Below are 27,074 nucleotides of genomic sequence, written 5' to 3'. Positions count from 1 at the left end.
AATTACCGTTCTTGCCAGGTCTCTACAATGTGTATTAAGTGAAACGGGGCATGAACTTGGCAAGAGAAAAATATCCTAAAATCCTGTATTTAATTAAACCTATATTTAAGAATTAGAAAAGTATTTAAAAAATATATATTTTATCAGAAAAAACCAAACATTTAATGATTATCCTCACTGAAAATAAAATATAGGACTAGAACTCCTACCATTCGGTGCAAACGTGACACGTGCTCGCCTTTCCCAGTAATGGCAAGAACGGAAGGACTGGAAATTCAAATACAAATATACATTTTGTGGCAAGAATTTGTAGCTCGTTACATTCCGACTCTAAGGCACTCACGTAATATCTGTTTACACGTTGCTACTCTTATTAGTTGTGCCCACAATATTCCAGGACAAAATTTTTACATATTTATCTATGCATCTGTGTATCTGCAAGATTTCGCCTGAACTTACCAAACCGGAAGTGTTGATTTTCATTAGAGGCCGACCGTTCAATGCCAAAAATATTCTTGTGGTGTGTATTTAAATTTATTTGTTTGACTCCGAATATGTGTTTTGATAAACTTATTAAATTAGCTTGCTTGAGTGGCTTGGCTTGATTGTGTGGCCTGATTGTCTCTGTGCTAGACTGCTTTTTATCGAAACCCAGTCAAATGAAAATTATTTTCTAATGCGCTTCATCAGTTCCGAAACACGAAATATTGTTAAAATTCCCAATTCAAGAAGCCGAAAAAGGAGGAAATTTTAATTATTTTTTGGGCAATCGGAGAAGGGAAGAGAAACAACCATTGATCAATTATGATTTATTCGATTCATCACCGAAAGCAATAATTCCTAAGTGTCTCTGTTAAAATTTTCATTGTAGAGGAAATAACGAAAACTCAAAGACTGGCTCTGACTGACAGTTGCATTTTGCGATAAACGCTACAACTACGGCAGATGCATTGGAACTTAAATTGTAGTCCAAGAAAAGCCAGTCCAGTTGTCATACAAATGGAAAAATGCAGACAATGGCCGAGTGCCACAAGAAGGAAAAACATGAAATTTAATATCCAAAGCGGATGGCAGAGCCCAATGAAATTTAAAACCGAATTTCCAGTCACACAATGTCCTGGCCCTTTGCCGGCATTTGTTTACATATATATATGCATATATATAGGCAGCGTATATTTGCATCTATCCTAGCTATGGAGTAGTTGATATAGTGTAAATATTTTGACATGGCAATATGTTGTCACAATCGTGGTGTGTGTGTCCTCTGACGAGTGCTTGTTCGAATTTCGTTCATTGTCGAGCTAAAGATGGAAAGTTTATTTGTTTGCCCATGTCCCAGCATTTGCTGTTAATTTGTAAAATTTCACTTTATAAATAAAATTCAACTCTGGCATTTGTTTTGACCATGCGAACGTGAACGTGGACGTCTTCGGTGGGACTGGGGCCTCTCCATTCCGGGTTGTCGTACCATAAGTTTTCCAATTTGCATAACTTCCGCAGCAGTTGGGACTATAAATATGCAAAGGGTTTTACGACCGCCCCTGTATGCAAGTGCCTTAAAGAAAATGCTTTCTAGCCTGGCCCTCCTCCTCCTCCTAAGTGGGTGGATGGGACTCTCTGTTTGTTGGTTACTTGGTTTCTGTTGCGCTTGAATTGAAATTGAAGTGTCCTAAAACGTTGGAGCCACACAGAAAGTGTTTGCATAGAAGATGATGGATAAGTCTTAAAAAAATGCATTTTACTCTGTCTGGAATAAACAGTAAAATCTAGCTACCTAGTTGTGCCTTGCTACGTAATTAGTAAGTAGTTGGCATTCAACCAGATGTCACCATTGACACTATTTGCCAGATCTGACGCATCTACATTTCGATCAGAAAATTATAAAAATCGAGTATTTCGGAAAGTATCTCTAGAAGCAAGCTCTGTGGTAAGTTTTAGTACAAGGTCGACCTATTGCACTCTTTATCTGGCAGATATTCTTGAAAGCTTTCATCGACAAAAGAGTCTCGGAATCGGATTGGCAATCGAAATCATATATCCAGCATGGGCTTTGATCTACCGTACATTGTGGGCCACGTGGACGAGGAGCTGATCTGCCCCATCTGCGCGGATATCCTCGAGGATCCGGTGCAGTCCTGCGGCTGCGAGCATGCCTACTGCCGGGCCTGCATCGACAAGTGGATGCAGCAGAAACAGATATGTCCGGTGGACCGGTCTGACCTGCTTCCCGGCCATTTGGTGCCCGTTTCCCGGCTGATGCGCAACATGCTCTCCCGGCTTAAAATCAAGTGCTCCTTCGCCGAAAACGGCTGCTCCCAGCTGCTGGCCCTCGAGGAGTACCGATCCCATGTGGCCGGCTGCGAGCACAATCCTAAGGTCGTGGTCGAGTGCAACAAGGGGTGCGGCATGAAGGTGCCTAAAGACGAGCTGGCCAGGCACAACTGCGTGTTTGAGCTGCGGGAGCTGGTCCAGAACCAAATGGCCGAGATCGCCGAGCTGAAGGAGACGCAGGCCACCCAGGAGCTCCGAATCGTCATCCAGCGACGCGAGCTGGAGCTGCTTCAGTACTACATTGCGGCCCTGCGCTCTACCAATCCGGTGATGCGTAATATCGGCGAGCAGCTGGACCGCTACTCTCTGATGCAGTGGGGTAATGGACTGCCCCTAGCCAACGTCCGCACCTGGGGCAGTCTCATCTCCACCCCGGACACGCCCATGCACGTCATGGTGCGGGACGTCCTGCGCACCTGCGGCTGTCCGATGCACTTGCTCAATCTGATGGTGGACCGGTGCCACGAGGACCGTTGGCCCGACGGCCTGATCACGCTGGACGCCCGGCGCGAGAACCACCACCGCCTGAATCAGTATGTCACCAGAATACTGCCGCCGCTGGTCAGCGGGAAGCCTTGCGTGGTGGTTCTCGGGGGGGACAACACTCACATGCCGGAGAACCTCCGACCCACCCTCGGACTGGTTATGATATTTGTCGATGGGGTCGAGGAGATGCTGCAAGAGCCCCTGCCAGATGGGGAGTACATCTGAGCTGGGGTACTCGTATCTACCAGGTCTAAATTCAGTTTGGTAACACCGTACACTGGACACACTAGACACGAAACACGCCACAAATTAGAACGGTCTGCGTTTTCCCGTCTCTTTGTCTTGGAAACCAGTCTCCCACACGTTGATTTTAATGTAAAAAATTACACAACCTACATGAGTTGACCGCAATCCGGCAAAGATCTCCGACTCGCCTCGGCTCGTCCATTGCCGAGCCATGTCGCGTTTAGCGAGTAAATCACGCGGAACAAAAAGACAGGAATTTAATAAAGGGAGGACCTCTTAACTGGTTACCGTGAATTATACAATTTGTAAAATATTTTAATCTTTATTACTTTATTGTTTATTTACATACATAATCCTCAAAAAAGGACCACCAATGAGATTCTACAATTTAGTTAACTTCCAAATAGTTCTCATTAAATTAAAAGCCATGGTGTCGTATTCCTTTTAGCCAGCTTAACTCCGATTGCCATTGGAGTTGACAGTTACTCTTCCCGGCAATTACGCGGCAATTATGAGAGCACAGTTAACACTCGGGCGTATGCGTAATGTTCTAGCCAAATTAAATAAACGCGTAAGCCGGGATTGAGGTTGTTCCCACGCGACGGATGGGTGGGTGGCAGATGTGGGCTGTAAGTGAGTGGTTGGCGGTGGGTGGAGCGAAACTTGTAATGGAAATGCAGAAAGTTTGCTTGCGCTCGGTTCGTGGCAGTTGGCGACACCATTTGGCAAACTTTTACAAATTGTACAAAATTTAATTTCCCAACTGAGATAAATTTTTGGTGCTATTACGATTTTAGCCAAACAATTGAAATTCGGATCTCAGATCAAATGAGAATTAATGGCCTGCAAGGGAAGCGCAGTCGGGAGCCAAGGACCGAAGGACTCATAGTGTAAATATTTCTGGAGAACTAAAACAAAATACAAACGAAATTAGTGTCAATTCAAACACGACTCTTTGTGATCTAATTAAATGGCCAGGTAAACACCGAGAGAACACATGCACTCCCAAGTTGATTAGGCCAGGACGACAGGACAAAGGAGCGACTAACTAACCATATAATACTACTGCTAATACAATGATAGATGCCTGCATCTGGGATCGTCTGCAGGGTCTTCTTCAAAAACCGAAGCCTAATGCAACAAAAGCCAAAACTTAATTAATATTTACATGGGCACTCCCTCCCGAGGTGAAAGCTGCTTCGGTTGCGTTGTCCTTATCTTGTGTTTTGGGGGCTGTTATGTTCGCCTGTGTGTTCGCCAGGCGCCTGCCTGGGTCCTGCAGGACCTTCCCTGCACAGGAGATGCCCAGACTTCTTCCCGCTTGCATGGCTGCTAGAAATCAATTCGCATTGTTAACCCATGATTGGATATTATTGATTCAATTTGCTGCCAACCGACCAAACATGTTTTATGCATGCCCAAGCCGTGCCTCCTTTTTCCACCCACCATCTACCACCCAGCCACCTACTCCTTCTCCTCTCCGCCCCTGGCTGGCGGTGCATATGTGCTGATAATGTCCTTCAGTATCGATAATGGTGAATATGCACGCTTGCACAGCAACACCAACCCTGCGTCTCACAGTGCGCCGTACAAGTAAACACACACCATCGCACAGTTGGCTAAACTAAACTCACAACAGAGTTTAATTTATGCATTTGTTGCACTTGACTTTGTGGATACAGTGGGCTACAAATGGTAAGATAATGGCTAGTGCCGTCTAGAAGTCTAAATAAATTTTAGTTCTTACTATTTTATGGTTTTGGTAATGAAGGTATGTATGATATTTATTTATATATACTATTTTTTACTATATTTATTTTTACCATTGTCCTTTAATTCATAAATGCATGTAGAGACCTATACAATAGAAGTTATCATTGCCAGTCAAGAAGTTCACCTCCCACCTGACCACATTCCCCACAGCTATATCACAAAAGTTTGCTTGTCTAAAAGGATTTTACATCCTTTAGGGTGGCAGGACATTGATTGTTCCATGTGGGGCCTTTGTTGTTCTCGTAAACTTCAGATTCGAGTGTCAGCTAATGAAATATATCTCATTCTGCAGAGTTTTAATTACGTGGTCAAATATATTAAGGTTTATATTTCCGCACACCTCTAATACGAGGTTACATACTGGTTCTCCAATAACATTAGTGCATAATAATTAGTAGAACAGCAGTAACAAGACAGCAATTGTTTTGAAACTCCTCTACTCATGTTATTCATGTCACTATTAATAACAATGGCAATGGTAACACGAAACAATAAGGTATAGATGGTGCCTGCTCGAAGCACTCTTGTGGCCGTTTACAATTTCCTGTTGCTTGTTTTAGAATTTCACCCTGCCCATCGGCATAATTTCGATGGAAATTACTACGATAGCCCAGCTCCAATCATCGCTGCGTAAATCACGGAGCCTGCACAATGGAATTTATGCCAAGAAAAATATGCAACAGCGGTTGCCTTCTTCGCCATCGCAACTTGGGGGGAACAACAACCGAAAAATGCACACCCGCAGAGTGGAAAACGGCAGTAAATTGGCGGCGATAAAATTGAAGCCAGGCGGGAGGCTGGGCCAACCGATTTGGCTCAGACTCGTCGAGGCAGCGCTGGCGGTGAAGAAGGGCCGAGGAAGTCGGCGCGTTGAGTTGCGAAAACCAAACGGAAATGGCAGGTCATAACTTGTCGGCCGGCTGGAGCCACAAAGGCGTTGGGAAAGCTATTAGGCGAGTTCCCTTCTGCCCAAGGCCAGTGGCTATGTTACCTGACAGCCAATACCTTACCTCCCAGCCAATACCTCGTTCTACGTGGTGGTATTTGATTGGAGGAGATTGCAACGGAACTGCTGGTCTGAGAGTTGAGTCACCAAATACGAATCAGATGAGGAGGGTGTTTGATAGTTATTCTGCCATTTAGCTTGCAAATTGATTGAACTGGATTGATACCCAGAAGGCCTTCAAGTCTAATATTTAAAACTCACTTGTATATATTTAAATAATCATTTATTAAAAAAAGTTAAATATTAAAGTCAATTGGAAAATTCTAAAAAAGGCAGCTTTGAATTAGTGGTGGACCAGCACCTCGTAGTTGTGGATCTTGATCTCCTGGCCACCGAAAGGGATGTACAGGCATCCGTGGGATCGGTGCACCTTGCCCACCACCAGGCTGCCGGCGTGGTGACCTCGACCCACGAACAGGGGCTCACCCGATCGCGTGTGTCCACTCTCCACAGCCCGGTGGGGCACATGACCGTTGGAGCTGGGCACCCAGGAGTAGTGGTGGCCCACCAGAATCTCGTATTGGCCCTTTTGGTGCTCATGGCCATCGTGGGCCACGTAGGCGCATCCCTTGCTGGGGATCACCTTGGCGGGCAGGTTCTCGCCATCGTGGAAAGCACGACCGACATAGATCGGGGATCCGTCCACATCGTGACCACCTCGGACAGCGTCATGCGGGACACCGGAGTGGGAGGAGGAATGTACCCAGTGAACTGCAATGAAATAAAGAAAATTCCATAAATATACGGGCCAACAGATACCGATAAACACCAGATAAGCAGGCTAATAAATTATTTGTTCTTTGGCCACGACGGAAATGTCACAATCATGATGGCAAGTGACATTAATGTATTGAAGAAACCAAAGAATGATAATTCCAAATTGCGATGGAAAAGTTCCACTTTTAGAAACTTAGGAAGAAGTGGTCTTATCCACGAAATATATAGGTAAATAAATATGAGAATTTTGAAAAGGTACATTTTTAAACAGGTGTAACTCCTTTGAAAAGATTGTTTAATGTAAAGTCCACTCTTAAATAGTTAAAACAACTTATTCCAAAACTTGGCTTCACTATTCAACTTACCCATTTTTGTAAATAAATTTGTTAAGTAAACTTAAAAATGTGTATGAATTATGTTTGGCGGGCAGTTAAGTTTCCACTCTGCGCTTCACTCTGTGACTGTTAAACCGCTCCGACCAGGTACCAATTTATACTAAACGAAAAGGGCGAAACAGTTCGCGATAAAAGACGACCGCCAATGATTCACCAAACAAATAGCAGGAGAGCTTTACTTATCAATCTGTTTGTACCTACACCTATCGATAATGAACAGTAAATCACACAATCAAATTAGTGGTTACGTTAGCCCTTATCTTGTTTTAGGTTTGGGAAATACCAGTTCCCACTGCCAAAAATAGGCCTGTTAAGAATAAACAAATATAATTGATTTACTTTGGGCTTCCCCATAGCCATTCATTCTTAATAAAATTGGATTATGGGCGGAGCCCAGGCGCCAAGCCGCAAATCGGTTAGTCACCTTTAACCAATTCATATATATCCCCCACTTGAACTGTCTGAAAGCGGCTAAACGATTTATCCAATTTATGTACCTGGCCCTGGACCAAAGGTATCCCCATCAATTCCGTTTATTCGGTGGGTGAGAATGTAATAAAAATGTAATGGCATTTATTAAGTACACATTAATTTGATTTACGTTCAGGATATTTATTTTTATACGAGTTGAAGAGTTTTTCGGTTGAATTGATACATGGATACGTTCCTTATGTGGCTAGACAGGTAACAGAAAAGATAACGAAAGCTTTAATATAGTAATAGGGGTGTTGTGTTTAATTGTTAGTTATGCTGACTACTTAAAGTTCATAAACTCGGAGTAGTTGATAAACTGGGGGCCATTTTTTGGTTTACTGGTTGATATTTGACCAGCAAATGCAATTAGATTGTTTTTCTCTTCAAACTAAATGTCACTAATGCGTTTGAAGCAAGAGGATGCCACGCCCAGCTAGTCGCCCGCAGGAATCAATTGCCAGGCGATGGCAAAAAAAAACCACCTACAGCGCCACCGGCAAGGACTTTGTATCCCTTTTTTTCAGTTTTTCTCTTGCAATTTACTCCAATTGCAGCGAGAGCAAAAAAAAATAAAAAACTTCGTTTAATGCCCACACTTTTGGGTGTCGTTTCTAGTATGACACCAGCAGGGAGCTGCAAACGCTTTTGGATTTTAGCTAAATGCTGATCCCAAAGGGGCTATAACCGGATGCAGGGGCAGAGTGGGGCGCTTTGGAGTGGATTCTGTGGGCCAATATCCCTGCAGACAAAGCTATTTGCTCACTTTCCAGAGCTCTGTCCGGATTAGTGTTAAATTTGTTTCTAAGGATGTGTAACGAAGTTTAAGTTACAAGGGAAATGTATGATTTTTTCCAGATTCAAGAAGGTTTATAACCATTACTGTGGGTATACTTGAATGGTTGTTGATTAAATAAACTTAAAACACCTCCTCTATGTTCCTGGTAGTTCATATTTTGAATAAGAAGAACTTTTGCCAACTTCTGATAAAATAGTTGGTCAAGCTTTAATTCTATTCTGGTCTAACCACACGAAGATTTGCCGAGTTCTACGACAATGGCATATTATTTTATTTTATTTTTTGGTTTCATCCCATTCTGCTTGTGTTTATTTTATTTTATTCATGGCTAAAATTGTTTGCTGGAGAATTTCTACCCCAGCATGGAGCTGGGTGTGTGTGGTTACAGACTCTCTGGTCAGATGTTTTGACCCGTCATTCCCGATCTATCCCGGCTAGGTTTTAAGTTTCCCAGTTATGTTTATCTAAATGATGCCAGCAGGCAACACTGCGTATGTGGAATATTTTTTATTGTGGTGAGCACTCGCTTGTTGCCGTTTGCCAGTTTGCAGTTGTTGGCTGTTTTGGACATTCGTTCTGGGGTTTGGGTTCAGGGGGGCTGTGGCATGGCACTTTTCTGTGTTTCACCAGATAAGCCAATTATTCAGTTGTTCTTTTGAATATGCGTGTTAATTTCATTGTGGCCTCCATGAGGGGCAGGTATAGTTGTTGGGGATTATTGTGGTCATTATTAGACAAAGGTCGTTTTCCGGTGGCACTTCCATCTCTGGAGTTTATGATATTAGGTGTGGTTTTCATTTATGAGCCAATTAAGCTAGCCAAGCTTTCATCTTAATCTAAGCGATGAATATTTCAATACCCATTTAAGTTCAAAATTACTCATTGAACTTGAACATTTAAATTCATTTAATCTTATTGTGAAGTGTAGATAAAAAAAATACGTGTATTTTGCAATCAATTCGGTCGAATTTTTCCGCCTTATCTATTTAACTTTCTAATCTCTGCGCCAAAATTTTACGTTTGTTTATTTTTGCTAAAAAGGTCATATAGCCATAAATCTGTTAATGGGATTGTTTTTATAATACTCTTGCAGAGGGTATTATTATTTTTTGTCAAAAGCAGTAAAGGAGGCATCTCCGACCCTATTAAGTAGATACATTCTTGATCACCTTCTGAGTCGATATAAGCATGTCCTTCTTTTGGTCGGCAGGGATAGGCAAACTGTATCCTATGGATGCCACATAACTGAATGATCGGAAATGATACAGCTTTGGTGTTTTTTAATTTTGAGCGAAGATCAAAAGAAAAGAATCGGCCAACTATATACAATATTTAGGATACAAACTCTATCCTTACATATATCTTAAAATATAAAGCGGGGCTTAGCTTCAAGGGTATATCAACTTCTGCTCAGCCCGAAGTTATCTTTTATTTCATGTGTAATTACTAATTTGGCTAAAAAATGCAATTCTATCTCTAACTATTTAAAAGGTTTTTATAAAAACTATATACCTAATCATAAAATGAATATTTATCTTTAAGTTACTATAATTTTTATAATTATAAAATTATGTTTGAAGCATCCTTTTGTGCGAAAGTACACTGACTTAACCCAATGAACTTGGCGAGTGTCCTTACAGTCAAAGGACTCTCTCCTGAGCCGAGGATGCATTCTCTCTGGCGGTGAGTTTCGAACTCGAAAAACCGACTGCTGCCCGATGTGGCAACGATGTGGCATCGTCTTTTTGGCCGTGGCAAGGGAATTTCCACCAATAGAGTCGGCCGCCCTGTCAGTCGTGCTACGGGCTTTCATCTGAACGGACGGACAGCGCCCAGCGAGGGTCGCCACGAAACTATTTGACGTGTGATTTAGCGATTTGCGATCCCACGCGAGTGTCTCCCCCACGAAATGTTGTTCGTTGTGTTGTCGCTGGCGTTGTCGTTGTTTCTGTCGTTGTCATTTGCTGGCTACTATCAGTCCTCGCCAAACTTGTGAACGAGTGAAAGTTTTGTGCATTTGTCGTGCGGCGGCTTCGGTTTACGGCTGCCTACCTTTGCAACATTTGCCGCATTTGCGTGCTTAATTTGAAGTAATTATTAAAAGGTTTCACTTTTTGAAAAACAATTTTTAGCTTGCTCTGGCCAGTTTGTTTCCAATGTCCCAGCTTAGACCTGATTACTTACCACAAATAAGCGAGAAGGATTTCATAAAATTCTATGTTTTGAAAATGAAGATAAATATTTTTTACAATTTCTGGGGATATTTGGGCATCAATTGAATAGTTTATTTCCCTATTTGTTGAAAAACTAAACGTTAAAGCCACTTTACAATAATTTATAGGTTCCTGGCTTCAATAAATTGTATACAGCTAAAATACCCTAATTTGTCAGCAATCTTACCATAAAAAGCCACAGAAATTCCAACACCAAATCCTTTTACGGGAATGCAACAAACTAAATGGCCATAAAAACCGCTTACGAATGGTTACTGGGGAGAGGGGTGACAGGGGTGGGGTGACATAGGAGGGGCAACAAGGACTATGGGGAAAAGTGGAGCTATGCCAATGTTGAGACACAAACAAAGAGCCGCCATGTAACCAGCAAAATAATTTGTTGCAATAAATATTTGAAAATCCAGTTAAGCGAAGCATTTTCGTCACGAAGAGGCCAACTGGCCACAGAGTCCTTAAAGGACTCCACAAAAAATGCACCTCCGGCCAAGGGAATGTAAAGGATGGCGCTAAGGATGTGTATGAAGGTTGAGTAGCAAGGAGGAAGTAGAGGTTCTGGTTCAAGGCGTTGGGTTGGTTGATGGCGTCTCCTGAAGGAATTTTTTACAATAGTATTAGGGTTACTAGGTTGAAATTTAGTTGATTTTGAATTCCTTTTTAATTTTAAATGTATTTTGTTTAAATTCTTTAGAATATTGTAGGATAAAAATTTGGAAAGTTACTTTTCTAAATAGTTTTTAAAATATTGTTAAAATTCTTTTGTCCGCATTTCAATGATTTTTTGAAGAATAACTTGTATGTTATATCTAGATCCTATATATTCCTTGTTATATTTTATCAATTATATTTTTAGTTTCATCCATTTTTTTATTTACATATATTTTTGTTGATTCTATTTTATTTGGTTAAGGGATGGAATGAAGTCTTCTTAGCCAAAACTCCACTCGCAGGAGGTAAACTATTTGTTATTTTTTGTTGGATATGGCACTTTCATGCAGCTTGTGCTTTTTTCGTGCCCCACATGCCTGTGGCAATGCTGAGCTGTTGTTGCTGTTGCAAGGCATGTTGCACTTTGTTGGTTGTCCTGTGCAGCTGGCTCCTTTGGCTTTTGTGTCTCCATGCCGGACGCTTTAATATTAAAAGCGTTTAAAAATTTTGTACGTTTCGTCGCCATTGTTCCATGTCCTGGCACCGGACCAGACCCCAACTGAAACAAAATGAAGCCACCCAGCCAGCGATATCCTACGATATTCGCAGGACTAGCACGGAGCAAGGAGGTGGCTGTTGCACCGTTTTGGTGAGCAACACTAACAGGCTTTGTTATATCCGTGTTGCTGTTGCTGTTTCTGTTCCTCTTCCTGTTGCCTGGTGCTGTTTTTGAGCCCTTCCCCTTTGAGTTTGCTCAACGTTTGGCCAACTGTGTGAGAAGTCGCCCGCAGCGCCGGAAACGGAAACGGAAGTGTTGCCATTGCCATGTTGGCTGGCACCGTCGTTGCATTTTTGGTCCGTGCTCGGGATATTGTTTTTGTCAGAGCTCTTCGATAATATTCCGTTCTGGCTTTCCGCTTGTAAAATGTTGCCGTGCTCTGTCCGATTTTCACTCGCCAGTTTCATCAAAAGTCGTCAGGGAGAGGGGCGGAAAAAAGAAGTTTGCTTTTTGCACAAAAGTTTCTGACAGGTGGTTTGTGTGTAACGGGCTTGCTGTTTACTTTGTGTAATCATTTCATTTGTCAGTCTTGATTTGCCGGCGAACACATCGTTGACAGCTTGACGTTGCAAAAAGAAAGCACAGCCATCACAGCCCCGGGGTTGTGCAAAAAGAATTTGTTTGAATTGAATTGAAAAAGCCTAAATACTTTTTGTCCAAATAGAGGCTTCTTTAATTTACTCTTTATCCCTTTATTTGAAGACCTCAAGACTGGGCCCAGAAAATCCATTTAATGTTCAAACTTAAAGGAAAGTTAAATTAATGGGAAGATAAGGCACAATTTCGGGCGACAAATCAAATTACTGTCTGCCTGCCGTCTAAAGATATTTAATCCAAGTTGGCAAAAGTCCAAAATACTTCAAATTAACGCACACAAAATTAACTTGGATGGTTTTTGGGGGGATGGGCGCCCAAAATTCAAAGCAAAGCAAACAAATGTTGGAAGAGTCGGGGGACTGGGAACAAACTATATAAGAGCAATGCGTGTAAACAACAGCAGGAACAACATTGACGGCGCCGTTGACTTTTGCCACGTATCCGGATCCGGTTTTTGGGTGCGGGTAGGGGTCTGTATCCGGGTCCTGGTCCTAGTCTGGTTTGGCCGCTAAGTGCTGAAAAGCCCCCACATCATCATCCCCCAGCCAGCATCATTATCATGCCCCTCATCATGATGCTCCAATTCAATTGGTGTTGATTGCATCCTTGTTGTTTCTGCTGTTGTTGTCGTTGTTGCTGATTACGAGCCGTTTAAGTGATTAAAGGTGAAAACGTTTGCCAGCCAGTGAACACAGCCTGTCACGACCCCTCGCTCCTCCTCTAACGCGCGTGACGTTGAACATTTTGGCAACTCAATTTTGAGTGTTGAAAATTTTCCTATTACCCGTTGCAGAAGGAAATTTAAGCTAAAAGGATTTCCCACGCCATGCGGCGCCGACCACGATCACGCCTACTCACGGACCGCCTCATCCGCCCACGGGCCAAGCTGGGGCGTTGTTTGGCCACCATATTGATGGCCAGCGTCGTGGTTACCATGCTGATGACAGCCACGCCCGCCCTGGCCGAGATTCCCTCAAAGGGTAAGTGCTTTGATAATTTAATGAGTCGTTCTTAATAGGCTTCTTTTGATTGATTGATTGATTGAGTGTTGGATTGACAATGGCCTGCAATTTTTGGAAATTTGGAAAAACTTTAGTTTCCGCAAGCCATTGAAAAATTTTTCAATTTTGATAAAATGTTCATTCCGATCGGAGGAGTTCCTGACGGCTTTCTGAATTTTATTCAACATTTTGAAAGGCTTTTCCATTATGTCAATGTTGTCCAACATTCAATAAAGTCCAAAAATCGAAAAATAAATGTTTGTTTACCTCAGCCATTAAAAGCAATTTAGGGAGAGATGATGATTATTTTAGATTTTGTGTGCCGGCCAGGCCGAGCTGAAAGGTTTTTGGCCGAAAGAAAGAGACAAAATTGCCAACAATTTATGAAAAATTGATGGAAAACAATTTTCCACTTAACTGCCAGGAGGGAGCGTGTGCTATTTGCATATTTGTTAAATTTATCTTTGGCTAAGCAAACGAACGAGATGCCTGGCCTGGCCTCCTCCTGGCAAGGATATTTTGTGACATAATCAAATATGCTTTAAGCCAAAGCCAACAACTCAACCCTTTCTGAAGTCGCTGCCAACAAAAATGAATGAACTGCAGATAAAAGATGTTGCCCCTTGACTCTGCTTCCGCCCCAGACCCTGCCACTTCTCAGTCATGCTTGTTCAGTTATTTCCACACATATAAATAAATATGTATATATTTTACAGCAAATTTTCTTGGCCCCCTCCAAGACCTCTCCTCCGTCGAGCTGAGAGAATTTTCCTATTTCCTTCTTATTCCGTCTATTTTATGGGCGAGGAAATGCAAATGCTTACAAGACGTTTAACATGTCACCTGCGGGCAAAAGACGCTCTGCAAAATGCTCTCCACACTTATCTGACAGTTGTGCATCTTTTGGGCCACGTTTTCTTCCGCCCATCCACATCCCTGTTCCCGTTCCCGTTCCCATCCCCCTTCCACATCCATTGGGCATATGTATAAAATATACATTTGTTTGCCTTACCATGTTTGTCACTTATCGTTTGGTCCAATGTTTTGCAGCTGAGTGCCATTTCCCCTGCCACTGTCTTCCCGTTTTCGACTTCTTTGAAATGAAGATAACTGTGTTCGTATATACCCAGAGATATATTACAATTTTATGCATAGTACTCGTATATGGCAACAAAAAATTACAACTTCCTGCTTCTGCGAAATATGAGAATAGTGCATGTTCATTTTCCCTGAATTGAATTGTACAAGTCCAGGCATTCCGAAATCCAATCATTTCCAAAGTCAAATCAAGCTTGGTAAATATTTGTATTTTTCATTTACATATCAAGGTAGTTTATTAATAGTTCTTTAAAATAGCAAGGAACTAATGTTAATGGAAGTCTTATTTTAAATGCAAAAGTTCAAAGAGAAAATCACATTCAAACAAAAATATTAATAGATTTATAACATTTTCTTATCTTTTCAATAAATTTATGAAGCACTGACAATTCTAAGTTTTCCATAAAGCATATTTTGGCATTACATTTTTTTTTTTTTTAGTTAGTATTGTCATTTTCACTCCCAAAGTAGTAAAGCGTTTTTTATGACACACTATTTTCCTGTTATTTCCGTTTGTCGCCCGCATTATTTTCAGCATTTTATGGCCACGCTTCCGCCATAGATTTTTTAGGTTGCTCATTTTTGGCTGTTGCATCGCCATTTTATTCCAGCTAGGTGCCTGGCTAAATGTCCTTGAAAGCATTATAAAAAGGGGAGAAAGGACTTTACTTGCATACATGGCCACCTCCTGCCCGGGGATCGTTGGCGAAAATTCCTATTATTATGAGCTCGCGTGTGCATTGCCTGAATTTTTCCATATTACCCACTTCCTTCGACTGCTGCCCCAAGGGTATTAAATTTTTTCCAAGAGCCCCCCCTCCAAGTTGCGGCTGCTTTGAGTCTGGGGCAGAGCAAAGTGGTGCGGCATTGCGATTTATGTTTCAAGTTTGAGATTCCCGAAATAGTTTCGCGTGCTGCAAATTGTTAACTTAACTAATCAGCATAAAAATGCAGACCCAAAGACCGCAGTGTGGTGTTTCTTGGCAAGAAAGGAATTCTTGTGGAAAAGTGAAAGTGTTCTGCGTTCGTCCAGTTTAATAGTTTTATTTATGGCCAACTGAAAACTTTGAAGCGTGACTGAAAAATGAAGTGCAAAAAGCCTAAAATCTTGACATAATTTTGGAATACCTTAAAGTGAGAAATAACTTAAGTTTCCTTTTTCTTTTCATTAAAAAAAAAAGTGCCGAAAAATCATAAGAATGTTATTTAAAACAGCAGAAAGGAATTGTTTCTTACTCTCTGATTTCACCTTTTATTTATTTTGGTTAAAAGTTTCCATAGAATGATGAATTAAAAATCATCTGAGGCTTGTAAGAACTTCTGTATCTCAAAAGTAACATAGGCCAACTGCAAATTATTTCCACGCCTAATTTCACTTGCTTCATTTACTTTAGGGTCCCCTGAAACAAAGTCCAGAAAAAACATAAGTTCTAATAATCTAACAATTTTACTTGATCTTTCAAAATTTTTATATTAATTTGGGATTGTAAAGTAAAATGTTTTTTAATGATTAAAGTTTTTCTTATATTTTAACGTATGGTTGAGGAATTTTAAAATGTGGGCTCACATTGTGGGTAACGTATATATTAAGTAATATTCTCATATTTTTCATATAAGAGTGCAATGAAACAAAAAACTAACAAACAAGCTAGATAATGTTTTTCATTTGAAAAATGCTTTAAAAATCATATATATTTAATAAATTAAAGACTTTTAAACATTTTTTTCCATAATAAAACAGAAAGTATATACAAAAAATTTTGAATGCTTCGGCTATATATAGTAAACTCCTCTTTAACGCATGAAGGGATGCATGCGGTTCGTCACCTACGTGAACAGTGACCGCCCACAGAAATATTACCTTTTCATTGTCACCTATTTGAAAACTGTAGAGACTTTAGTATAATTTTCCCAGAAAAAAAACAGAGTAGCAATATATTTTTATGCTGATTTGCCGAAACTCGAATTCGAGGACCTCCAAATTAGGCGTGAAAAGAGAATGGAAGAAAAATGTTTGCCAAACTGTATTGCCCGATAAGAAATTCGCCACATCCTAGATGCCAGCAGCAGGCACACACACGGGCGGAGGATCATCAATACCTGGCCCCCAGGAGGCGCCAGATCGACTCCCTGGATACCACCATTTTCGATGTCCTGGTTATCGGTGGAGGGGCCATCGGCTGCGGATGCGCCTTGGACGCCGCCTCGCGGGGCCTCAAAGTAGCCTTGGTCGAGGCGTCGGACTTTGGCAGCGGCACCAGCGGAAAGTCCAGTAAGCTAGTCCACGGCGGTCTGCGCCGTCTGCCTCTGGCCATCAGTAACCTAGATAATAGGAAAATAAGAGATATGCGAGACACCCTGATGGAGCGTGGTCTTTTTCAGAGGAACGCCCCCCATCTGGTCAACAGGGTGCCGATGCTGATGCCCCTGCAGAGCTACGCCGAGATGTCGCGCCTTTGGCTGATCTTCAAGCTGTACGACCTTCTGGCTGGCTTCTCCAGAGTTCAGTCATCTCAATACCTAACTCCGGAGGAGACACACCTGGCCTGTCCGCTCCTAAAAAGAGACAGGTTGAAGGGAGCCCTAGTCAGCTACGAGCTGCAAATGAACGATGCCCGATTTTGCATGGCCCTAGCCATGACAGCAGCCAGGCAAGGAGCACGCGTGGCCAACTATGTGCAAGCTCAAGAACTCTCCGGCCCGGATGAGCAAGGCATCCGATCGTGCCTGGCCAGAGATTTGCTCTCCCGTCGACAGCTTTTGGTGCGTTCCAGCTCAGTTGTGAATGCCACGGGTCCCTACGTGGACGGAGTACGTCGCTTGGACTCGGAGCGGGCAGTCGCGGTAGCCAGGCCGGCGGCAGGGACCCACATTGTCCTGCCCGGCTACTTCGCTCGAAGCCATGCCATCCACAGCCTCGGTCATGACGAGCTCTTTGCTATGCCCTGGCAGGGCCACACCTTGGTGGGCTGCACCACGGGACCGCCGGGACTGGCGCCCACGCGCCAGGAGGTGGAGGTGCTGCTGGAAAAGTTCCGAGCCAAGCTGCGCCCCGACGTGGAGCTGAACAGCCGGCATGTGCTTAGTGCCTGGAAGGGTCTCTGGACCACCATCTGTCTTCCGGATCGCCCGCTAGTCAGCGAAACCGGACTCATCACCATATCCGGCGGCAACTGGACCAACTACAGGGCCATGGCTGAGGCTGCAGTGGATGCGGCAGTGAGGTACTCTCAGCTGCCGGCCCTCTGCCAGTGTCGCACCCAAAACTTGCCCCTGGACGGGTCGGTCGGTTACACGTCAGGGTCGCAGTTGTCAACGGACCTGGTGCAGTGCTTTGGAGTACCCTACGATGTCGCGGATCACCTCGCCCACTCTTACGGATGCAATGCCATCCGGCTGCTGACGGCCTATGACACCGCGCACCATAGGTTGCATCCCCAGTTCCCGCACATTGAGGCCGAGGTGCACTATGCGGTGGAGTACGAGTTCGCGCTGACGGCCTTCGACGTCCTGGCTCGCCGGATGAGGGTCGCCTTCCTGGACGTGGCCGCCGCCACCCACATGCTGCCGCGTGTGGTGCAGATCATGGGCCAACGGCTCAGGTGGAGCAAGCCGGTGCAGGATGCCGAAGTCCAGCGTACAATCAAGTTTTTGCAGCAGGAGATGGGGATGGGATTTGTGACTGTCGTGGATACCATTGGCGCTTCGCAGGAGCTGGAGGTTAAGAAAATTGCCTCCAAGTAGACGAAAACATTTCATTCACCAAAAAAAGAAAACATCATAAATTAAAGTGACTCGCATTGCATTTAATTTCCACTCACTTTAAAAATGTGGCCATAAAAAGCTCATTTGCGTGGCTAACGAGCAGTCAAGTGGAAAAAATATGGCGCCTACGTCTATGTATGTAAATATTATTGAATGTATGAATATATACCACCCCAACCCCTCAAATACACACACAATCAGACAGAAAGTGCCTCCCCAATCAGCCAATAAATAAGGCAATGTATGACGATAAGCATATTCAAAAAAGTACCAAAAAGCTAGAAATGTGTTTCCAGCCCCAATAACAATAATTCAAAATGGGTCACAACGCCTCCTACCCACACTTCCACCAAAAAAATTAGCTAATTTATTAAAAACAAACGACAGAAGCAGCCGTGGCGCCAAACTTTGGCAGTAAGGACGAAAAAAATAATAAATAAATCGAAGAACAAATCGTTAACGACTTCCGGGAATTGCCCTTCGGAAATGGCAGCAAAAAAGTAGGAAAAAGTATTTATTTGAAATGTAAAATTTGAAAACTGTAATTATTAGAAATTGAATCGAGAGAAGTGATTAATTTTCAAAATATTTCTGCTATATATAAAAAGACCTAGGATTTCCTTTTCATTCCTTGTATTCCCTTATGATGGTATTTCGTACAGACTTAAAAAGAGAAGTAGAATCATGCCAAACCCGTGTAAATATTTGAAACATATTCCCATTAAGACTAGTCTCGAAAAATTCAGCCCAATAAAATGACATTCAGACTGTATTTAATTTATCCACGGTATCCAAATATTGCAATTACCTTTCATTTTGATGTGATGGTCGGTCCGAAACTTATGTTGAACGGCGTGGAGTGTCTGCAGTAGAGAAAAGTGGGACGCCCATCTTTTTGCAGTGCTGAAAAGACCCAAAAGGACCCCTTGCTGTTTAGCCCATGAGGTCTTGGATACAACCTGAGCCAACTCGAACTTTAACGTAATACTTTCGAATTTCAAAAATTATGTGAACACGTTATTTGAATGATTTGGATTTCAGCAATGTGTTACCATTGGGGCCGGATCAGAATATGAATTTCTTACGCCAAAACTTGAGGATGAGGTCCTGCTTTTGATCGGTTTTGCCCTTTTTCCTGGTGATCGGTTGAGGTTCCGATGAGGAAGTAGACTCCACGGAACTGTGTGTGATTCCAGACGAGAAGGCCCACGGGAGGGCGGATAATTTTGAAACCGGAGGCGGGTGCGCCGTAAAGGAAGAAGCTAAGCTGGCGACTGATCTTACTGAGGTGCCTCCTATGGAGGAGAAGCTGCGGCACTCCTTGCGTTTGGGTATGTTGCAGCAGCATCCCTCTGGAGTGGCCTTCACAGTGGTCTCCTGCTTGTTCGGACACATGCTCTTGGGGCGCACTATGGACCCGAGACCCATCTGGCGCACCAGGAATTCTTGGGCCTTTAGCAACTCCTGCGTGGCCTGCTCCTCCTGCCACTCCTTCTCCTCAACCATTACCTTGAGGATTTTGGGAAGCATGTGCAATGTTGCCGCAGCGTCAACAAAGGCCACTCGGAGCCGACGGGCGATGATGTCCACCAGGGTGCAGGCGTACTCGTTACGAACGGCGTACTGCACCTCGGCCTCGATGTAGGGAAAGTTTGGGTGGAGACGCCCCTTCCGGTCCGGAGCTTGGGAGAGGACAGCATGGCCGTTGTATCCGTAAGAGTCAGATATGTGCTGGGCCACGTCCATGGGCACGCCGTAGTCCTGGACAAGTTCCAACGGCAGCATGCAGCAATAGCCCTGAGCACCGTCCAACTCGAGATCATCTGTCCAGCTCGTTGTGATGTGGTCGTCGCAAAGATCACATATCTCTATAGCCAAATCGACGGCGTGGGCAGCCATCACACGGTAGGTGCTCCAGCGCCCACCGGCCAGTGTGATTAGTCCGCCCTCGCTCACTTCGAGCATATAGGTACTAACCGCCGAGCGATCGCCTTCCTCCTCGTCCTCCCGTTTTCCACTGGGGCAGCTAACGGTTGGACGCATGCCGGTCCAGGCGCTAAGCACGTGGAAGCGCTCCAGCTCTACGCAGGGTGCCATCCTCTCTCTCGCGGCATCCAGCAAGCAATCAACGTCCTCTGGGTCTGGTGGCGGGTTCTGGGGGCTCTCCATGTCGTCCAGCTCCACCTCGCGCAGACCCAGCAGCGTATGATTCTCAAACGGCACCATCACAATAGTGGGATCTTTCTTGTCCTTCGACGGGCTCAGCAGGCCGTAAGTGCTTGAGCCGAAGTACCGAGGTAGGGTGACATGGGTGCCCACTGAAGGAAGGAGAATGGGGGCGGTGGTCTCCTCGTCCATTTTTCGTATGAAATCCGTGCTGGAACCGGTGGCATTGATCACTGCCCTTGCCTGGATGTAGAATGTCTCATCGGCGATTTTGTCCTTGACGCCCACTACCCGGCAGCAACCGTCCTGGGGCACCATTTCGACCAATTCGGTGTGATTGGCCACGCTGGCGCCCAGACAAACAGCGGTCATGACAAGAGCAATGCACATGCGGGCGTCATCCATTTGTCCGTCATAGTAAACGATCCCGCCCCTCAGGCCTTTAGTTTTCAGAAGCGGAAACTCGTAGAGGGTCTTCTCCTTGGACAGGAAGTGCGAGGCACGCACGTTCGAGGCCGACGATATAAAGTCGTAAATTTTGAGTGCCAGCCAAGTTAAAGGCGCACCCAGCAGACTATAGGATGGTATCAGCATCGGCTGGACCCGGGTCAGGTGGGGAGCTATCTTCAGCATAGTGGCTCGTTCGTTCATCATCTGGACCATGATGTACAGCTGATTGAGGTCCTTCTTATCAAGAAGAGTAGCCAGATAGGAGCCGACACCGTCAATTAGCTTGCTGCTGCGTGAGCTGACGCCGCTGGCGAAGTCATCGGCCTCGACCAAGGCGGTCTTGAGGCCGCGACAGGCGGCGTCAACGGCGCAGCCGCAGCCCACGGCCCCACCCCCAATGACCAGCACGTCGAATTCTTCGCCCTTCAATGTAGCAATGTGCTCCTCCCGCGACGGCACCGTCTTCTGGCCGGCACAACAGTGATCCTCCCGGCAGACGATTCCTCTCAGGCGGAGTCGGAGGCGAGGTTGCAGGCGCAGGTGGTGGGTTTGGGGATGGGCTAGCAAGCTGGCGTGGCGCATCAGGTACCGCACCTCCAGGGGTCGCGAAGCTGTTTGGGCCAAACCAACGCAAAGCTTGGACAACATCCTAGATGATGGGAATCTCTTAATTGCAGGCTACACTTGGAATTTTGAATTTCACCAAGCTTCTCATTCTTTGAAGCGCTACCCAAAATTTCGAAAAGTGCCTGGAGCTGATTTTTTAGGCTATTAGGAAAAAGTAAAAATATTTCTGTTATTACGGCAACTAGTGCCGGTCTACTAGGATCCGAACAACAGAGTATAGATATCTTAAAAAATTACTCTTCGGTCCACAATGGATATATAGCACTTTAAATGAAAATAATTGATAGAAATAAGAAAGATTTAGTTAATTATGATCTTCTTTTAAATCATTAAATACACATTTTTTTAGAATGTCCACTATTTAAAAAAAAATTAGCCCACATTATCCCAATGGATTGCATCTTGCTTATAAATAGAATATCCGGAATATTTTTGCACGAAACCATGAAGCCTCAAAACAAGTATTAAATTCAATAAAAGGAGAATAAATTATAAATGAAAGTCGCCGCTCGCCCACACCCAAAGCCAATTAAAATTAATGAAAATTATAGATATGCGGCTTGTCGCCCGCCACTGTCGCCCCGCACCTGGGCCAAAGGTGTCGACCTGTCACAGTTCCTGACAATTTAAACTCGTGACTGGCAGGCGGCCAGGCGGACAGGGGCGTAGTCTCCTCTGCCCCGGAGAGGGTAAATTACAATGCTTAGCACATTAAGGTTGGAAAATTTAATTACATGCTATGGCGGGAACGAGAACGGGTAGAAGCACCCGACCATTTGATGGACAATTGCAGAGGCGGTTAAGGGGCAAGTATAAAAACACCGTGCTCCTTGAGCTGGAATATTAATGCCTCTCCGCGGTGCCCCATGGGAAGGACGCGTCCTATTGGTGTCAACATAGCTCCTGGACTATGACAGGCCGCCGCCTAATGAGTTTGTTTAAGTAATTTCAATTCATTTGTTAATTTTCAACTATTGTTCCTCTATTGACTTTATTAATGTGCCCGGGGGCCTGTCCATCGGGGTGTCCTCAGTATTGTTCACCTTTTCCCCATTTGCCCCCAAGTGTTTACCTCGGTTGTCGGCCTAATGTCCACCGGGAATGCTGTTCGATTTTGACTTTGCGTGTGCACCTCGGTCATTATCCTTTTGTCATTGGGCTGGTCATTAATATGGTGCTTCGAAATAGATAAATATTCAATTGCTGATCGACCACAATATTGATATGGCACCGCCGTAATTGGCTGTAGGTCAGAGTTTATGCAGTCAATCCATCAATCATGTAGAGTATGTATTTAACAATTTTCTATACATTTATAACTTTTTGGAAACATTTAAACCTTTTCTTAAAAATTCCCAAGAATTTCTATCATACGTAAGGTAATTTAATCTATGAACTGCTAGCTTAAAGATAAATCTTTCGGATGTACTTAAAAATATAAACGTGTTGTATCCTCTTTCCATCAGTATCATGGCAAAAAAAAAGGGCAGTCAAGGCAATACCAGCCGCCTACCAAACACAAATTTCCGGAGTAAGCCACATAGCGAGTCTGACCTAATGCCCCCTCACGGGCCACCCGGAGAACCCCCTGAAACCGACCGCCTGCCACTTTTCCCCGGCACTTTGTTACATTTCGTTACCTCGCCAAAGTGCCTCAACACATTTGGCGGGATACGGCGTGGCCTTGTTGCTTCCTGGCTGCCTTTACCCTCTCCACTGTGTTTTTTTTCGCCTTCTTGTTGCAACTGGCTTTGTTTTGTGGCTCACTGTTGCTGGCGTGTGGCTCACCTTTTTCCCCCACGCTCCAGCTCGCTCCTGCCTACCCACGCCCTGCGGGCAATATTGCAGCTATAAAGTCAGTGCCTTGAACTTTTCCTCTAACTGTTTTTGTTTTGTCCACCGTTGTTCTTTTGGTCCGACATTGTTTTTTTCGGTCGCATTTTTTTCCCAGCCCGCTCCTTGTCGCCTTATTGCTATTGAAGTTTGTTTTTTATGGCCTGGCCGAGCTTGACAATAAGCACGGCGGCGGCAAAACTTTTCCACTTCTCATTTATTATTACGCTGGGCTGTTGTCCTTGCCGTTGTCGTTGTTATTGTCCTGACAACCGGGCGACACAAATTGTCGTCTGCCCGAGCTGCCTTTCTCCGAGAAAAAAATTATAATAATGGGAAAAACAAAAAATAAATAAGCATTCCTAAAGCAAATCACAGACGGAGGAAACGCAAACAAGTGCACCAAATTTGTCTAATATACTTTTGCATATTTTTGCCAAAAAGATCAAGAAAAATGCTTAAATTAAAATAATTCAAAATAAACGATTTCTTGCGCTTCGACTGGCAATCAACGAAGTGTTAAGTGGCCCGAATTCAGCTTTAATTCTTGGCCCAAAAGTTTTTATTAAAGATATTGAGAAGACCTTGAAAAATGTTCATTACTTTCTCTTATAAACCCCCCAATTGTCTCATATTGCTGTGGCAAACATCTCATTTTGGACAAATTCATACACAATTGCCAACGATTCAGGCTAATTTGGTTGCCATATTAATGTGTATTGTGGCGTAATTGGGTCGCACACGCACAAGGGCATTGGTGGGGGGCAAAGGACCCCCTCCTCCAAGCCCTTTACAATGGCTCAGCTCAGCCGGTCGGGATCTTCGCCAGGACGACGAGTAGTTGCGTCGAGCATAAAGGCGCTAATTTGTAGCAATTAGTTTGGCACTCGGCCCGGGCAACAAGAACTATTCACAATGGTAAACGCACGACAGGACTCACGACATTTCGACGTCAGGACACGGCATATGGACTAACGAAAGAACAATTGATAACAATTCAAACAAACAACGGCCAGGCAGACGCGCGCTTAAAGTGCTAGTGAGAACGACACATTTTTTACGACTGGACATCAATTAAATTTTTACCTTTTACCGCCGCAGAGCAAAACACGCAGAGTTCGAACCACATGGATGGACACTGCAGCCGTTTTATATTTTTATTCGATTTTTCCAAGGCAAACAGAAATTCATGTGCTCGCCTTTATTTCATTTAATTGCAAAATATAATTTAAGCAGTTGTCACTGCCGAGGTATTTAAATTGCCATCCAGTGGTATAGTAATTTTCGCTTTAAATAAAGGAATAATTTAAAAGGAATAATTATGCTATAAAAGATAGTATTTCCAATAAATAAATATATTTATAATCCTTCAAATTCTGATATTCTTTCTGTTGAAAAACTGCACTAACTGCTTAATGTTTAAGATCGTTGCTATTGGTGTGCTTAATAAGTTTTCAATATTAATCATTCTTTTTAATCAATATTTGTTGAAAAAAAAAACACAACTAAGAAGAGGTAGACTAAAGACCAAACTCCATGGAAAAATTATCTTAAATTTATTTCTCCAACTTGTTAGAATATTGAGTAACACAGAGTGTAATCACAATTCCTAAAATTCCCCATTTCAATGTCAAAACAGAGTATACAAGTGTTTCTGTCTCGACAAGAAATAATTTTTATTTTCCTGTTATCCTTTAACCCATATCTTGGCAATTGTTGTTCTCGTTGTTGTCGGCAACACTATTTGTGTCATGCAACAATGTAATTGCCACTGTCGTTGTCATTTCCGCTGGACACACGTTTCAACGACGGACTAAAGGGGGAAAAAAGAAAGAAGCATTAAAGATATTACAAGGAAAGGGGCTGGGGATTCAGGTGGCGAGTGGGGAATGGTGAGTGGGGCGGATGAGTGCGACAGAAGGGCGTGGCCGACATGCGGCGGAAGGAAGTGAGTTGTAGGTCGGCCATTGTGCAGTTTTGCGGCGAGCAAGTGGCATTGCGAAGGTGTACTGGAGGGCCGAGGTCCTTTCGGAGGCGTCACCCGGGCGGGGTAAGTGTCCTGAGCAATTGTCAGAGGCGCGCGCCATGTTAAGTTGAAAATAATAGACGTGGACATGGCTGTCATTCTGTCAGCCGGAGACGACGAGCCCTGGACACTAATCGATGGGGACAAATTGCAAAGGTTGCAAAGCCTCAAAGCCAATGACCACCGCAGCTCCTCCCCCAATTATATAGGTAGGTGTACTCCACGACCATCTTAGCTTTGTTGGGAAATTAATGGCTCAATGGGGCAGAGCATTAGCGGCTCCTTTGTTTGCCCCAGGGAGGGATTTTTAATTGCTGCCTCGATGGTCATTCTGCGGTCGTTCCATTTATTTGTGTTTGCCACAAGCAGCAGGTTGAACTCCTGCGGTGGACACCCCTCGATTACCACCCAGCCCCAGCCCCAGTCCCCGACCCCAACCTACCCCAACCCCTTTACAGATTCCCTATTTGCTTTTTAGTTATGCTACAGTAAGCTTGTGGTTGCCTCGCATCCGGCTCTTGTTTTAGTCCTGCAGGACTATCCACTCCTACTATCCACTTCTCCCCGACCGTAATGCCAAGTAGCCCCGGGGTGCAGTTTATTTAAATACGGAAGCTCTGAATGAAATCAGGCGTTTGGCGGGGGTTGGAGCGAGGAATGTCAGATGCAGTTTCAAACTATTATCTTTTTCAATGAGGTTGGACCACACACCCCTCGGATATTTTCAGAGTTAATTAGAAATTATATACAGGTACCATAAAAGGGTAAACATTTGCACCTTTTTGTTGATGATTTTTGGTAGAACAGTATTACCTAAAATTTTTCATGCATAAAGAATTAAAAACCATAAAAAGGTCAACCATAAAAAGTAGTTAGATAAAGAATAAACTGAACTTATTCAATTTAATTAATAATCTTACAAATAAACTTTACATTTCCTTCTTATTTCTTGCAGGTAAGTCGCTTTCCAAATCCAGAATCAATTTTGGCTGCCCTCCAGTAAGTTTTGCAATTTTTCTATTTACCCCGACAGTTCAAACCCTTGACTTCCATTAAAATCCCATAAGTTTCTGGGGGAAAAAGTTTTCTATTTCGAGTCCTCGCCGCTCAATGCAATGGGACAGCCGGACAGTTCACCTGGATCCACCCTCGCACTGATACAAGCCACCATCGACACTTTATCACCTGGTTGGAATGTGGCCGGGTTTTTGCCACACGACCATAACATTTAATGGCGCTCCGCTTAACGCTTGTAAACACGTTCCGGGGGCAATCAGAGCCAGGACCACGCCCCTTGCAGGGTGTTTTGAGGGCGGGAGTGGTTTGGATTTCTTTTCACAAATTATGCCCATTGGGCATGCTAATTTCACTTTGACTTTCGGCGGTGTAAAAAGTCTGCAATTACGGCTAATAGCTGCCTGCTAGAATCAAAATCGGCAGCCCATTCATTATCGCTAATTGCGGTAGCCAGTTGGCGCTCGTATTATTACAAATTAACAAATCACTTAGACCCTGGAGGCAAACCCGAATCGAAACCCGAATCCTTTGCTAAACAACAAATTTAATTAACCGACTTGTTAAACTTTAACAATTTTTGGCCAACAATCTGAAGAGCACTTAATTTAAATTTATTCCCAAAAATAATGAACATATTGTTGAGTTAAATTAGTACTCGACTAAAGGATGCTTATTGTTAAGGAGGTAGTTCTTCACTTTAAGAGATGAAAAGATTCTAGTTTAATTTCAGCCTAAGCCCCTAAACAAAACTATCAAATTTTATATTTTAGAACAAACCGTTTAGCAAACCCATTATGGCCTCTTGTAACCCTGCGATTAGGACTTTATAAAA

At 43.7% G+C, this 27,074-nt stretch overlaps 4 protein-coding genes across 6 annotated transcripts in view; 2 read left to right on the top strand and 2 right to left on the bottom strand.

Annotated features, from left to right (window-relative positions):
* The first annotated feature begins 1,794 nt into the window (after nt 1-1,794).
* LOC6504370 (E3 ubiquitin-protein ligase NRDP1) lies at nt 1,795-3,374 on the top strand. Of its 2 annotated transcripts, none has more exons than XM_001964944.4 (2): nt 1,795-1,927; nt 1,987-3,374. In XM_001964944.4, exons 1-2 carry the CDS (start codon nt 1,823-1,825, stop codon nt 3,040-3,042), a joined length of 1,161 nt encoding a protein of 386 aa, XP_001964980.3. In that variant the 5' UTR covers nt 1,795-1,822; the 3' UTR covers nt 3,043-3,374. The 2 variants fall into 2 exon arrangements, with proteins under 2 accessions (XP_001964980.3, XP_014760436.2); XM_014904950.3 differs by having other exon boundaries at nt 1,819-1,927; nt 1,974-3,374.
* Nucleotides 3,375-6,048: 2,674 nt separating this feature from the next.
* On the bottom strand, nt 6,049-7,072 carry LOC6505654 (natterin-4). The gene is made up of 2 exons (XM_001964943.4): nt 6,925-7,072; nt 6,049-6,553 (listed from the first exon to the last, which is right to left on the bottom strand). Exons 1-2 carry the CDS (start codon nt 6,926-6,928, stop codon nt 6,126-6,128), a joined length of 432 nt encoding a protein of 143 aa, XP_001964979.1. The 5' UTR covers nt 6,929-7,072; the 3' UTR covers nt 6,049-6,125.
* Nucleotides 7,073-10,019: 2,947 nt separating this feature from the next.
* Nucleotides 10,020-27,074, top strand: part of LOC6504371 (lachesin) — a 51,489-nt gene continuing 34,434 nt past the window's right edge. For both annotated transcript variants that reach the window (XM_014904951.2, XM_001964940.3), the window contains exons 1-2: nt 10,020-10,314; nt 13,053-13,239. In XM_014904951.2, the coding sequence (XP_014760437.1) occupies nt 13,086-13,239 (154 nt within the window). In that variant the 5' untranslated portion in view covers nt 10,020-10,314; nt 13,053-13,085. The remainder of the gene's footprint in view (nt 10,315-13,052; nt 13,240-27,074) is intronic.
* On the bottom strand, nt 18,875-21,549 carry LOC6505643 (probable glycerol-3-phosphate dehydrogenase, mitochondrial). The gene has a single exon (XM_001964942.3). It carries the CDS (start codon nt 21,385-21,387, stop codon nt 19,189-19,191), a length of 2,199 nt encoding a protein of 732 aa, XP_001964978.1. The 5' UTR covers nt 21,388-21,549; the 3' UTR covers nt 18,875-19,188.

This window comes from Drosophila ananassae, chromosome 3R, assembly GCF_017639315.1.
Source record: "Drosophila ananassae strain 14024-0371.13 chromosome 3R, ASM1763931v2, whole genome shotgun sequence".
Classification (NCBI taxonomy): Eukaryota; Metazoa; Arthropoda; class Insecta; order Diptera; family Drosophilidae; genus Drosophila; species Drosophila ananassae.
Note: the sequence above shows the minus strand (reverse complement) of the source record. Positions and strands in the feature narration are given on the sequence as shown.